The sequence below is a fragment of the Cyprinus carpio genome, unplaced genomic scaffold (genome assembly GCF_018340385.1).
Source record: "Cyprinus carpio isolate SPL01 unplaced genomic scaffold, ASM1834038v1 S000006482, whole genome shotgun sequence".
NCBI lineage: Eukaryota > Metazoa > Chordata > Actinopteri > Cypriniformes > Cyprinidae > Cyprinus > Cyprinus carpio.
In genome coordinates, this window is record NW_024879157.1 from 447,080 (window position 1) to 461,598 (window position 14,519).

Sequence of the window (14,519 nt, forward strand, 5' to 3'; positions counted from 1 at the left end):
ATGGAAAAAGTAAATGATGCCAAGCTTCCCATTTGATAAATAATGTTAAATTGTGCATTATTTGAGCTTAAATGTGACATTAAAGACGTATAATGTTACAAAAGATTTCTATTTAAAATAAATGCTGTTCTTTTGAACTTTCTTTTCATCAAAGAATCCTGAAAAAAAGTTTATTTTTTTTATTTTTATTTTTTTTGAGGATTTAAAAGCAGAAATGTGAAGCTTACCATATTATAAATTTTTTTTTTTTTTTTTTTTTTTTTTTTTTGTTTTTTTTATTTTTTTTTTACTGTTACAGTTTGCATATTTTGCTTATTTGGGCTATAAAGCTATTTATTTATTTTTTTTTACAGTCATTTTAGGGTTTCAGGGATTATAGCATTGCGTTGTCATGGAAAAAAAAATTTAATTGTAAATCAATTTACACAGAAGTAATTTTTCACACTAAAATCATATTTTATGTTAACATACATATTATTTGCTAGTTGTGTCTATACTACTGAAACGGTGAGTATTTTAATGTTTCATTTTAATAGTATTAAATGATTATTTTAATGCTAATGTTTATGAATTGATCCAGTTTTCTATTGTAAGTGCCTTTCTGTATCTCAGATTGGTGTTTTTTGTTTTTAAAGAAAAGGAGGGACACAGAAATTAATTTTTGTTATAATTAACATTATGCCACAAATGCTATCAATTTCAACCTGAAAAATTCATTTCAATTCAGTTCAAGATAATGTCAACTCTCTTTTATTAAATTAATGTCAGATTCAAATTGAAAGGAAAAGCATGGGGATGCTAACATTTTTTCTTCAAATACTAGATTTTAGATGACCAGATTAAAGGTATCACTGACAGCTTTACCAGAGGAGGGCACTATTGGCTTAGCCAACTATGATTTTGATGATTGCACAACCTTTTTCCACTGTAGCATCTTTCCCCATATTGCTTTTGGTATATTCGGCTTTGGCGTCGTACCGTGGATGTAGATCGCTTTTGAATTCAAGCGACCGTGCTGACTGCTTAAAAAGTGTTATCAGAATTATTTTAGAATGAATCGAGATCGGTGGCACTGGAGAGATAATCAGTGCTACATACTTTGAGAATCTCACATGAGAAAAGTGCTGACAACCCTTGCGTTTGACCCTACAGTAAGGGTTGTGTTATTTCACTATTGGACAGATGCAGTGGTGGAAGCTGCCTCTGAGTCACCTGTTGCACAAAGATGAAGAGAAACCCAATCACGAGGGTAGCGCCGAGGATGGATCCCACGGCCAAGGCGTACGAAGGCTCTCTGGCCACGGGTGGGACCACTGGCTTTGGGATTGATGTCTCCACTAAGACATCCTGCACACTTGACAAAGAGCCATTGTTGGGCAAGGGCTTGAGACCAAGAATGCTGCACATGAGAGGATAGAGGTCGACGGAGCGCATGGAGGCTTTGGTGTAGTCGCGGCGGAAAGCAGGTCCACGGGCGACAAACACAGGGCGCATGCTGGGAAGGCTGTTGTTATAACCATGGTTTCCCACTGCAAATCAAGCATGCATTCATTAAGCAATTGCAAAGATATCTCTGATACTGATCAGTAAACACATCAATGATATTAAACAAATAGTTCACCAAAATATATCCATCCAAGATATAGATAAGTTTGTTTCTTCCTTCATCAGAACAGATTTGGAGAAATTCAACATTACATCACTTGCTCACCATTGGATCCTTTGCATTGGATGGGTGCCGTCAGAATGAGAGTTTTATTAAAACATCACAATAACTCACAACACAACTCCAGCCCATTAATTAATGCCTTGTGAAGCAAAAAAATCTGCGTTTTTGTAATAAACAATACATCATTAAGCTTTTTGCTTCACGACATTAACTGATGGACTAGAGTGGTGTGGATTACTGTGATGTTTTTATCAGCTGTTTGGACTCTCATTCTGACGGCACCCATTCACTGCAGAGGATCCACTGATGAGGAATTGATGTAATGCTAAATTTCTCCAAATCTATTACAATGAAGAAATAAACTCTCGGATGGCCTGAGGGTTAGTACATTTTCAGCAAATTTTCAATTATGGGTGGACTATTCTTTCGTACTATTATCATATTATGTTCTGCTTAAATTATGAGTAAATATTAATACTCACACATAAAAGATCCATTTCTGTTCTGCATGACCGTCCAGCCCTCTTTGACCTCGATGATCAGAGGCATGATCCTGACATTGTGTCTATAGTGGTAATGATCTGGGATCTCCTCCTTTTTATAAACAACCATGTTAGGATTGGCATTCTTCAACAAACTGTAGACCTCTTCAAGTTTACCTGGGTTAAGAAGAGAATAACACTCAAAAACTATAAAGCATGTGTCACCAATTCTAGAATATAACATTAGTAACTGGGTGTTTCTTAAACTATAGGCATATTTTGTTGTTTTGTATTCTGTGATGATAAAAAGGGTAAATGTAAATTCCTTCAATTCATTTTTGGAATAAAACTAAAGACTCGGAAGGTTAATTTCATAGCAAGGTTTTATGCATCCTAAATTTATCATTTTTTTTTATTTTAGACTTTTTGCATAAAGTTAAAACTTGATTGGAAATAATGCACAATAAAAAAAATATATTTTGCTCACAAATTACATGATTTATTTACTGAAACGATTTGTTTTTTCACTTTATTTAAACCTAAAGACCCCTGTGACAGAAAATATTTATCTGTCATGGGACAGAGGTAAGTTGTAAAACATGGTAAAACTTTCCAATACAGTATTAATGGGATCTTAATTTAATTTAAAGAAAGAGAAGGAAGTGGAAGAAACACCCAATTATATAATTAGTGTAATAAGCAATAAAAAATGCTTTATATTCATTCATACCTTCTTTTGGCAAAATACCAACTACAGGGCTCTTGTCTATCCATGTGTAAAGATCACGCCTGACGTAGGTGTCCAGCTCAATAATCTTATCATGTGATAACTGTGTCATTCCATGATCACTCGTAACAATGAGATTGACTTTGTCATAAAGGCCAGTGGTTTTGAGCTTTTCCCTGAGGAACCCCAACTTCTCATCGATGTCTGCTATGACTACATCCATTAGTGGGCTCTCTGGCCCCAAGTTATGCCCACTCTCATCTGGCTCCTCCCAATACAAGACACCAAAATTGATGGCCTCTGGCCCTGAGAACCAGTCAATGAGTTTGTCGACTCGGGTCTCAAATGGCATTGACGCATTATAAATCATATAATGTGTTGGGAACGTTCCACCAATCGCAACGTCTGATCCAGGCCACATGGCAGCTCCGCTCTTCCGCCCAGCCTTTTGATTGGTGACCCACAACGGCACAGCCTCCTCCCACCACCATGCATCGTAGACTTCAGGTCCCTCCATAGAAAAGGAACGGTTGTGAATGGGGTCATACATTTCGTTAGCAACAATGCCGTGGGTTTCGGCGTGTAATCCTGTCACTAAGGTATAGTGGTTCGGGTAGGTCTTGGTGATGTAGGTGTTTTCCACTTGTTCCACCTGCACACCTTCTTCCATCAGGGCACGGAAATTGGGTGTGGGTACTCGATTCACATAGTCCCAGCGGAAGCCATCAAAGGACACCAGTAGCAGCTGGCTTTGCTCGTCCTGCTGTGAGCTTGATGTCTGAAGCAGTACTAATAAGCAACTCAGGAAGCAGCTCTTAATCACTAAGAGTTCTGGCATGATGTAGATGTTCTACGAAAGGGAGACCTATAAAAAGCAAATTCATTGTAGGCATGAATGGGGAAGGAAAGAAAGTTTTGACCATTAACCACATTTAATTTTGTGATTAATGTCAACAGTGTGGGTAAAACTTTATTAGTCGAATTCTGGTGTACATACAATTAGCAAATTGCAAATAAATTAAGATATGCATGTTAATTTCTAATTTAATATAAACACACTCACATAAAAGTGTATTCCTGTTACGTAAAGTTTGTAATATGTTTTTAAAATAATTCAAATCTAGTTTCTCCTAATATATATATTAGGGATGTCAACGATTAATCGATGATCGATTAATTGTCGATAAGAGATACAATCGATTAAAGCTATAGATGGTCAATTAACCGATTTAATTTTGGGCTGCGTGCGGCTCATGCGCACTCAACACTTTTGAGCGGCTGTGAGTGATGATGACGGTATATAAACGCATCATAATTCATTCACAATGTACAAATTAAGCTTTTAATGTGATTTTAAACTTTAAAATACGTTTAAAATAGAAACAACACAAAAGTTCTTCAACATGGAAAGCAATAGAAATGTAGTAACTAAGTAATTTCCCAGATAATTGTTTCATATCGTGTGCTTTGCAGGGCTGCGGGACACAGGACAGAAAGGCTATCAACTTGTTAAATTCGTTCCTACGACTTATTTATGTGTGGCAAAATGTCCATGTTTCATTAATTTTGTTCCCTAAATAACCCATGTTTTAACTGAAATAAGGGAACAAATTAATAAATCGAACAAATTCTTAATTCATGAAATCTTAAATTTCCCTTACCGTATGTTTACCACAGTAAGAGATGCGAAAACAGTGATTAAAAGTGAAAGACAATAAAATAAACCTGCGAAATTAGAGGGTTAGACTGTGAGGATTTAGGAAAAGAAACAATGCCTAAATGTTATTGAATTTGTGGAAATTCATGACCAACCGGCAAACCAGAACAAAACCACATAAATGAAGGATATAGGCTCGAAAGGCATCCAGAGGTATGGTCGCGATGTAACATTTTCCAGTTAACCTATTATTCCTCTAATAAACAAAGCTTTTATACTACACTTGTCATAACCAGAGTGTATCATTTGTAAATAAATAGTTGCTGGATTCAAAACAGCAATTAATAGGCGCTGTTGACCGACACTGACAATACGCTTTCCTGGAGCAATCGAAGATGTCACTAAACGTGACGTGACCGACACTGACAATACGTTTTCCCAGAGCATTCAGTGATTAGGGCACAGGTTCTCAAGCCCTGGGACAAAATGGGATATTAATAGGATGGGATGGTAATGGTAATATATATATGCAAAATATATCTGATTTAACTAATTAAGATAATGGATTTAAAACAGAAGTGCGGCGGCGCTCCATAAGTTCACGAAAAGAAAAGGATGACAACACGCATTCTGTTTGTTTGCTTTATTTACAAGAGCAGAAATCTTCTGTTTTTATTGTGAGTGTGCACAAATGAAAGTAAACACTTTTGCAGATTATATCTTACTCGAAAAAGTTTTATTTTTATTTTTTTGTTATGTCTCAGCTGTTTCGATCGCGCCGGAGCCTCGCGCGCACGTATTCTAGCAATTAAAACTTAGCCTACATCACAGTCTGTTCATTATCAAAATAAAATAGTCAACCAAACATTTAAAAGGTTACACTGGTCAGTTTAAATAGACTGTATTATACTGGTTCACTCTGCTGTTATGCCAAGGACATTCCCTTTCAATACTTCACTCGTACTGCGTCAAAGACGCTATGGGAAAAAAAAACCTTTATTTAATCTCAAGTCTCAATGAAATACTGAAATTTTCTCTTTCAGTGATGCTCAAAAATGCTGCCTACCTAGGCAGCTTACTAGGTTTTTGAAACAGCCGACTCTTGCTGAAGTAGCTCATTCTCTCAACTCTGTAGCCCCAACCGGATGATACACTGCACTGAACTTTTTTAATGCCACAGAAACATTTTTGCGATATTCTAAACAGTTCTCGTACGCATTAATAATGTTGTATTTAATTCCAAAGGAAAGGATTCACCAGTATAATTTTTTTGTTTTTTTTTTTTTTTACAAATTTAAAGTTATATTTGTTGTGATGCGTGGTTTTTTTACAAATTTAAAGTTATACAAGGTGTTTTTTTTGTTTGTTGTTGTTTTGTTTTTGCCATCGACAAACGAATGCACAGCATTTTTAATGCATCGTTTTTATGTGTCTCGTCACGCCAGAGCTGTCAAACATGTGTAGCGATACAATGTTGTTTCTACAAACAAAAATGAACAGCGTAACAACTTACTAGCCACAGATCTAACTTCTGAAAAAGTACTTGAAGACTGGAAATAAAATGCATCCCCCGGACAGCAGTTATTAGACACGCAACTGATAATACTGTTTCTTAGTTTGCTTAGTATGCCGTTAAAAACAATAAGATAAACACAAACTGTCCATATAATCTAAAATGTTGCAGAATGCTGGAGGAGAAAGAACTTACCGGGGTTTGACAGAGACGTGACAGTATGCGGAAATTTGTGCGCGATAACAAATTAAACTCTTCACCCGATCTTGTATATCCTGAGCGCGTGCTATAAAACGTACTGTAAATAACCAACAAATATATCACTCCGCCAGCAGCACTAACTTAAGCTGCAAACACTGTACTGGGAACAACGCCGCCGTTTCGAGCCCGGTTTACACTGCCTTTCTCCACGGAGCTGCTTCGGATGATATTACACTTTATTGCGTGTTGTACACACACCAGGGATGGTAATTAACTCTTTTGTCCACCGGCCGGGTGAAACAGTATGCTATTTTTATTTACCAGCCATGGTGGCCGGTAGATAAAGCGAGTTTACCCGCCACAACACAAAATTACCCGCATTTGGCTGGTGGCGGGTGCTAATTTCCATCCCTGCAGGGAAGCCCGCCAAAGCCCATCAGATTTCTTCTCCTTCAGCGACGACGAGCAAGTTTCTCTAAGAGCCTTTTTTTTTTTTCCACGGCGTTGTTGCAAATGCTGGCTTGTCTTTGCAGCTTGTGCAGAGCCCCTCTGCAAGCTGATGATGGGCACATCGAGTGCGTCGCGTGCTTGGGGAAACCCCACTCTGATGCAGCACTCGCTGAGAATTCATGTTCTCATTGCGAAAATATGAATCTTGCCTCTCTGCGCTCACAAATCGCTTTATTTTCAGAGAGTGATCTCGCTCCTCGCGCCCTCCCGTTTTCTTCCTCAGCCCCTGCATGCCTCAATTTTTCCACCCAGAGGGGATTCCCCCATCCTCTTCATTCAGCCTGATCAATGTTGCGAGCGATTTGATGTGTTCAGAGGGAGTGACGAAGAGCTGCTAGATGACAGCATGTCTCTAGCCGCTTCGGATGCTGAGGGAGCTGTCGGGCTCACCAGAACCCGCCCCCTCGACGCTGTCCGAGGCCAGTCACACACGAAGCTCAGAGTGGACGCCAAAACTCATCTGCGTTCTCTCCAGGGCAGTGGATGAGCTGGGTCTGGAATGGTCTACTCCAGAGGAACCATCCCGTAGCCGTCTGGACGAGTGGTTTCTGCCGGGGCGCCAACAAGCCCCTCGTCAGAGATCCTCTCCATTCTCCCCAGAAGTCCACGACGAGCTAACTAAGTCATGGCGTGCCCCCTACTCAGCGCGCCTGCGTACTTCATCTTCCTCCGCCCTCACCTCACGTGACGCCGCCGAAGAAAAGGGGGTATGAACGACTGCCGCCGCTGGACAAGTCTGTGGCCGTGCATCTCTGCCCGCCCACGGCCATTGGATGGAAGGCCAAGGCCAACCATCCGCCCAAGCCCTGCCGTACGACGTAGGCGCTCGCCGGATGCGATTATTCGTCAGCGGGACAAGCGCCCGCGGCACTCCACTCCATGGCAGTGTTACAAGTCTTCCAAGCCAAACTCCTCGCCGCCACTGACGAGTCTGGCCCGGAAACCGCAACGCTCAGAGAGCTGAGAACCGCGGACTTGGCACTACGTGCTTACTAAGAGCAATGCCCAGGCCATAGGGCGCTCGATGACTAGCCTGGTCATCCTGGAGCGTCACCTATGGTTAAACCCTGACGGAGATCAAAGGACGCTGACAAAGTCCCGTTCCTGGACGCACCGATCTCCCCCCCCAGTGCCCTATTTGGACCAGCAGTGGAAGGGGTTCGCCGAACGGCTTCACTGAGGCACAGAAGTCGTCCCGGGCGATGCGACACTTCCTGCCAAAGCGCACTTCATCTGCTGCTGCCAGTTGCCCCAAGCAGGCGCCGACTCGCCAGCCTCCAAAGCAAGTGCCCGCTGCTGCTGCTGCTGCCCAGCCTGAGAAATCACGTGGCGTCACGGACATTTGAATATCAAGGTGAGTCAGAATTGCTAGATTTTATAATCTAGTTGTAGGGGTATGGAATGGATGGAATGGGGTGCCCCGCTTGGTATGGTTTGCAGAAGGAAAGTAATCTCAACAGATGTGTCCAACACAGGTTGGGGCGCACTGTACGAGGGGAAAACCACTTTCGGCCGATGGTTGAAAGAGGGAAGCAGGCTTCATATCAACTGCCTCGAGATGATCGCAGTTCGGCGAGCCTGCCAGAGCTTCCTGTCAGACCTAAAGAGCCACCATGTGCTGGTCAGATCAGACTGCATGACGGTGGTGTCATACATATATCACCAAGGCGGGCTGTCATCGACGCGACACTTCAGGCTAACGTCGCGACTGCTGGAATGGGCCCAGAACAACCTGGGTTCACTGAGGGCAGTGCACCTACCGAGCAAATTGAACCAGGGTGTGGACATGCTGTCGAGAAGCGGACTCCCCTCAGAGGAGTGAAGGCTTCACTTGCAGAGAGTTCAGAAGATATGGGAGATCTTCTGCGAAGCAGAAATAGACCTCTTCGCCTCAAAAGACAACTCTCATTGCCCAACATATTTTTCCAAGATCGAGGATGCATTGGCCCAGGACTGGCCCAACCGCCTTCTTTACGCTTTTCCTCCGATTCCTCTGATTCCCCAAGTAATCAGGCGGGTCAGGGATCAGAGATGCAGAGTTCGTCTTGTGGCCCCACTCTGGGAAAACCAACATTGGATAGCCGACCTGTCACAGATGCTGACGGCGGCCCCGTGACTCATTCCTCTGAGACGGAACCTCCTTTCTCAGGCGGGACAATTTGGCACCCACACCCAGAGCTGTGGGCTCTGCAACCTGTGATGTATCAGTGATACTGTCATTTTTACAAGAGCTCTTGGATAAGGGGCGGCCCCCCTCCACGCTCAAGGTCTACGTAGAGACTATAGCGGTATCACATGCCCCTATAGCAGGCCAGTCGGTGGGCAAAAACGACCTTGTCACGTAATCCATGAGAGGTGCCAAAAGGCTTAATCCACCTTGTCCTCTCACTATCCCTTCATGGGACGAGCCCACGGTGCTGAGAGCCTTAAAGGTGCCCCCTCTGAGCCACTACAATCCATCAGCCTGAAGGCCCTGTCGCTGAAGACCGCTCTGCTACTGGCACTAGTGCCTGTAAAGCGCGTGGGCGATTTGCAAGCACTCTCGATAGGCCTTAATTGCCTGGAATTCGGGCCTAACGACTCAAAGGTCGTCCTGAAACCAAGGCATGGCTATATACCAGAGATGCTCTCCACACCCTTCAGAGCAAGCACAAGTGGTTACTCTCTCTGCATTACAAAACACAAGAGGAAGATTGAGAGACTGAAAGCCTACCATGGAGCGCTTTGCGCCGATAAGGCAATGAGAACAGCTCTTTGTATAGTTGGAGGCCGCACCAAAGGGTTGCCGGTCTCAAAGCAAAGGATTTCTAAGTGGATTGTGGATGCGATTCAGCTAGCCTACTCTTCCTTGGGCAATGGCAATGCCCCATTGGAGTAAGAGCCCATTCGACGAGAGTAGTCTCTTCGTCTTGTGCATGGTCTAGCTGGTGTTGGTGTGACTATCGCAGAATTTTGTGCGGCGGCCGGTTGGAAACTCGCCATCCACATTTGCTAGATTTTATAATCTAGATGTCCCGGCACTTCATGCTAGGGTACTTTCTGTGTAGGGTCACCTTTTGTTCCTCAGTCTCATGCTCTTGGCCATTCTTTGCCCAAGACTCGAGAATCTGCTGTGTGCGCATTCGGTCCCTTAGGCACCGAGGCGATATGAGCATGGGACGATCAAGCTAGGCCAGAAATAACCTCACTGAGCTTATTCTGCTCCTGGTTGCTATTGTCATATCTTGGTATCATATATCAAGTATGATTGCATTGGTCGTTCCCCCTTCTTAGCAACGGCATGATTGAACTGGGTTCCAATAGTGTCTTCGACACAGTACGAGTGTAGTATTGAAAGGGAACCATTTTTGACCTGAGCTGGAATTTTGAACAAAAAAAGGTGAGATAGAAATAACATGTTGATTGCAATTCTTTATGTTGTGCTTTACTTGGTTATTAGGTTGAGTAGATGTAATTTGTTGTTTGTGGCGAAGCTGGCACTTATATAGCCAGAGGCCCCACGTTTCGGGCGGGCTTTGGCAGGCTTTGCTGCCATAGGTTCGTGCGGCACCGCTGCCGAGCCATTGGTTCGTTTCTATACACTGCAGGAACCGATGGACGTGCAGTTTCACTGCGTGATTGAATAAGGCTTCAGTTCATGAGAAAAAAGGTTTTTTTTCATCTATATGCGAATGCGTGTAAAGTACAAGCCTAGTTTACATCATAAATAATAGTTTAACAATAAAATACGTGATTGTTCTGAATATGAAAACATTTGGATTTGTGCAGAATGAGACATGAGCAATAACCTCCAAATAAATCTAGCCAAAGCCCGCGCTCACTCCACCGCGCTTGCTTCGTCCTCGTATGCACGCACGCAAACACTGTCACGATCTAATGCACTGTATGCCGGATGTTTTAAAACAAATAATCCTACTGGAACACAAAAATTCAAATTCTGACATTCTCCAGAACAGAACCAAGCAGGATCAAATTAAGTACTGGTCATAATAATCACATAAAAATATTTAATGTGAGCAACAGTGTGTTTTGTAGTTAACAGTTAACACTGTTAACAGTTTATGATTAATATTTTAATATTTTTAACAATTCAAGCACTATATTAAAAAACAACAATTATAATGATTTATCTCAGAGGAATATAATATTTTATTATTTTTTTTAGTGCTGTTTTAAAAGATAATTATTTATATCAAATGAAGTTTGAAAAGATCAATATTTAAAAAAATAAATTTAAAAATTTTTTAGTTTTTTTTTTAGAATACTGTCGATTTATATTCAATTACATTTTCACTTTATTTTAATATATTTTATTTTGACTTTTTTATTTTATATTTTCCCTTTACTATATTTTATATTATATTTTATTGTATAATATATTTTATTGTAAACCACCGTTTTACAATAAATTACAATGATTTCACACAGGAGAATGCAGCTCTGCAAAAGATTTGACTCAGAGTAAAATAAAATAAAAGATAAATGTGGGGAAAAAACAAATTACACAACAATGACTCACCTAAAATTGTGTTTGTTTGTTTTTTAATCCGCTTGTATCTGTCTTTAAAAAACGCATTCGGTCGCGCATTGTTCTGAATGGCACTGCATGTATGTACGGTAGCTTATGTCATATTCGGTCATGGCAGTGCAGCCTACTTTCAGCGCGCCTGCTCAGTTAACAGGTGCATCTTATACATAATGTAACAACTAACCGGATATATTTCGAACTAAAAATGCTTTAAAAGGGTGTCAAATGTATCAAAATATTTCAATTGTTCAGTGCGTCAGTAAAAATGGAAGATGATGACATCATACACAATGCAGCGCATTTCTGTCCCCCGTCACGCTGCTGGCTCGCTTCACTCGTGTCCTTCTTTTTGTAAACATCTACAACACAATCTGTTGGGTCTAAAATAATATTCTATAACATTATCCTCAACTAACCAGTGTGGCTCCCCCTCAACAGCAGCTGCTGTAAGCGAACAGAAAACCATTACAGCTCAAGTTAGCGCACTGCGTGATGTATGACAGCGCTTTATGCCATTACCATACACTATGAAAAACGTCTCCTATATCAAGCACCTTTACAGTGAAAACAGATGCATTTGCAATTTAAAACCAATCTAAGCTGTGTGTATGCATGGCAAGTAAACGTTCAGCTTACCTCCGTGGACGACAGCCTATTTGGGACTGCAAAAAAATAAACACAGGGTCGAGCACAGGAAGTCCCGCCTATTCTCTCTCACCCAAAATAATCTCATTAGGAGGAAAAGTCATTGGAAAAATCATCAGCTCTAAACGCTAACAACACTGTTTATTTTATTTTTTACTGAATAGATTGTTAGATTGTAAGTGTGTAATAATATTTGTTAGGCTAATGTCTACTGAAATCTAAATGCAAATCATCTGCTGTCACTCTAAATAATAACTTTTTGTTATAATTGTATATAAATAATTAATAATTGTAAATAAAATCATTTGTAGCCTAATCCCTGATGGCACATGCACATCACCAGGACGTCTACTTGACGTCTGCATTTATATCTGCAAGACGTATTTTTTGGTGTTTTGCTCGTCTACAATACGTATATAGGACGTTTCCTATCAGATGGATGTCCTATCCTATTATTCAATCAGCGCCACCTGCTGTCAGATAGTGGATTTTACAGAGAGTTACATTTACTGTATATTAGTTGTGTGCAGTTTTTCTCTGGCCAAAAAAACGGACTAGCATGGCCCTGCCTGTAAATTTTAACCAGCTGATAAAAAACACAAGCTTTGTACACATTTAAACAATTCAGATAGATGGAGCAGATAAAATAGGCCTACATATAATTATTTCTTAACCAATTATTATTTTGACTTTAGGCCTTTCTTTATTTAAAGGCTGAAATGCGAGGTTTACCATTTCATGAAACTTTTTCAAAGCTTTATTTGAACATTTTGCACATGTTATTAGATAAACTGTTGTCATCATTTTGCTATTTAAAATCCAAACATCATTGGTAATGTTATAGTGTTTATGCAAAAAAAATATTTTATTCGTTGTTTGTTGATTTTAAGTACGATTTGTGTCAGTACTTTTTGAAAATATCCAGCACATTCTAGCAATACCGTAATAATACTGATAAGAGTGACCATTTTTGTTCGCTATAATCGTGATAAGAAATTTTAAGAAAAAAGAATATGACTAATGCAAGTTTGATTATCAACATTCTCCACCAGAGGTCACACAAACATAGCATAAGTTAATACAAGGGCATCAATAGACTTTTTAAATATTAACCATTCATGCATTTCCAGAGTCTTGAATAATAAGTATTTGGAAATAGACCTGATGATATCGCGACAAAATGTGGTCTTTTACTTTTCTGGAACTTTTCTGGACCTTCTATGTTTTAAAGAAAATGAACTGCATATTACTTGCATTCTCTGAATGATATTTTTGAAGTTCTATAAATAAATATTTAGAATATGGAAGCAGATCTAAAATGGGCCTTGTAAAATGTTTGATAAAATATAGCTTATTATGTCATTAATATTCCTTATGTAAATTGTTTAAACATGATGCAAGGGTACAAGTGTTTTAGAGGAGTGTAAAGCTGTGAAAGATGCTGCTGTACTCGCGCTTTGTGCAGATTCTTTACCGTCTCCACGACAACCACAACCTGACGCAACTTACGCCCCTCCTCCATCCAAGCCTCTCATCTCATTCAAGAAACAAGTGTGGAGTAAGAGCAGTGTTATATTGTGCTCTCCAGCTGTAGGGGCGCAAGTGCCTGACAAACTTCTATGAAGGTAAGAATCATCTTTTCTTTAATACTATCTGCATTAAGAAAGACTGTCCAGTCTCTCTAAAGTCCATATAAACTAGATAAAATATTCAAACGTGCTAATACTTTGCCTGTCCCACAGGGTGCAGTAAGTTTTAGATGACTTTCAACAACCTAAACGACTTTTCTACACAGGATGCATCTGCTTCATGATGTTTCATTCTAATCAGTTGCATTCACTAGCCATGAATAGGTTGACTATTGAGATCACATTTTTAAATTAACAACTTTTATGAAGTTATATTGTCTTTAAAAAAGAAAAGCAATCAAATTTCATGTTTCTGAATGGTCTAGACAAGAGTTATTCAGCACCCGAATAGGTTTTCATTTAGTCTGTATTTACTTGGGCTCAGTTAATCATTGCTATGTGACGTGTAATAAACAAACTATTTGGTAATAATCAAAGAAATGTTTTTTTACATGTTGTTACACAAACTAACAGTGTCAACGGAAAGTTATTAGTCATCAAGACCAATAATACTGGTCATGGTATTGAGATTCTGGCCAGAATAGTTCATTTTCACTCTAAATAGCACAATTATTTTATGCTGAGAAACCAAGATTTGCACTCCAGATATACGACAGTAGGGTTCACCGCATCTAATTAGACATGGATACATGCAGTCATGCTTCCAAACTGTCTGTTTGGCCCAAATAACATTTAATATGTCTGGAAAAGGAGATTTTTCCCCCCTTGAGAATGATCTGCATTCTAAAACATTACACTTTGTGGAAAGAGACAGCACTCAAAACCAATATTATTCATGAAAAGAGAATAAAAAAGGTCGAAATTTTGCAGGTTATTATATTACATTATAATAAGTACATACTATGTACATGCAGGACAGGACTGAAAAATAAAGTGCTACCACATTATATTATATTTTATTGTTTTATTTATATTTTATTATATCAAGTAAGTGCAAA

General features: G+C 39.9%; 1 protein-coding gene across 1 annotated transcript; it reads right to left on the bottom strand.

Annotated features, from left to right (window-relative positions):
- Nucleotides 1-264: 264 nt before the first annotated feature.
- Nucleotides 265-11,977, bottom strand: LOC109057641 (ectonucleotide pyrophosphatase/phosphodiesterase family member 5-like). Its single transcript, XM_019074867.2, has 4 exons — nucleotides 11,924-11,977; nucleotides 2,882-3,743; nucleotides 2,152-2,328; nucleotides 265-1,529 (listed from the first exon to the last, which is right to left on the bottom strand). Exons 2-4 carry the CDS (start codon nucleotides 3,714-3,716, stop codon nucleotides 1,147-1,149), a joined length of 1,395 nt encoding a protein of 464 aa, XP_018930412.2. The 5' UTR covers nucleotides 3,717-3,743; nucleotides 11,924-11,977; the 3' UTR covers nucleotides 265-1,146.
- Nucleotides 11,978-14,519: the final 2,542 nt, after the last annotated feature.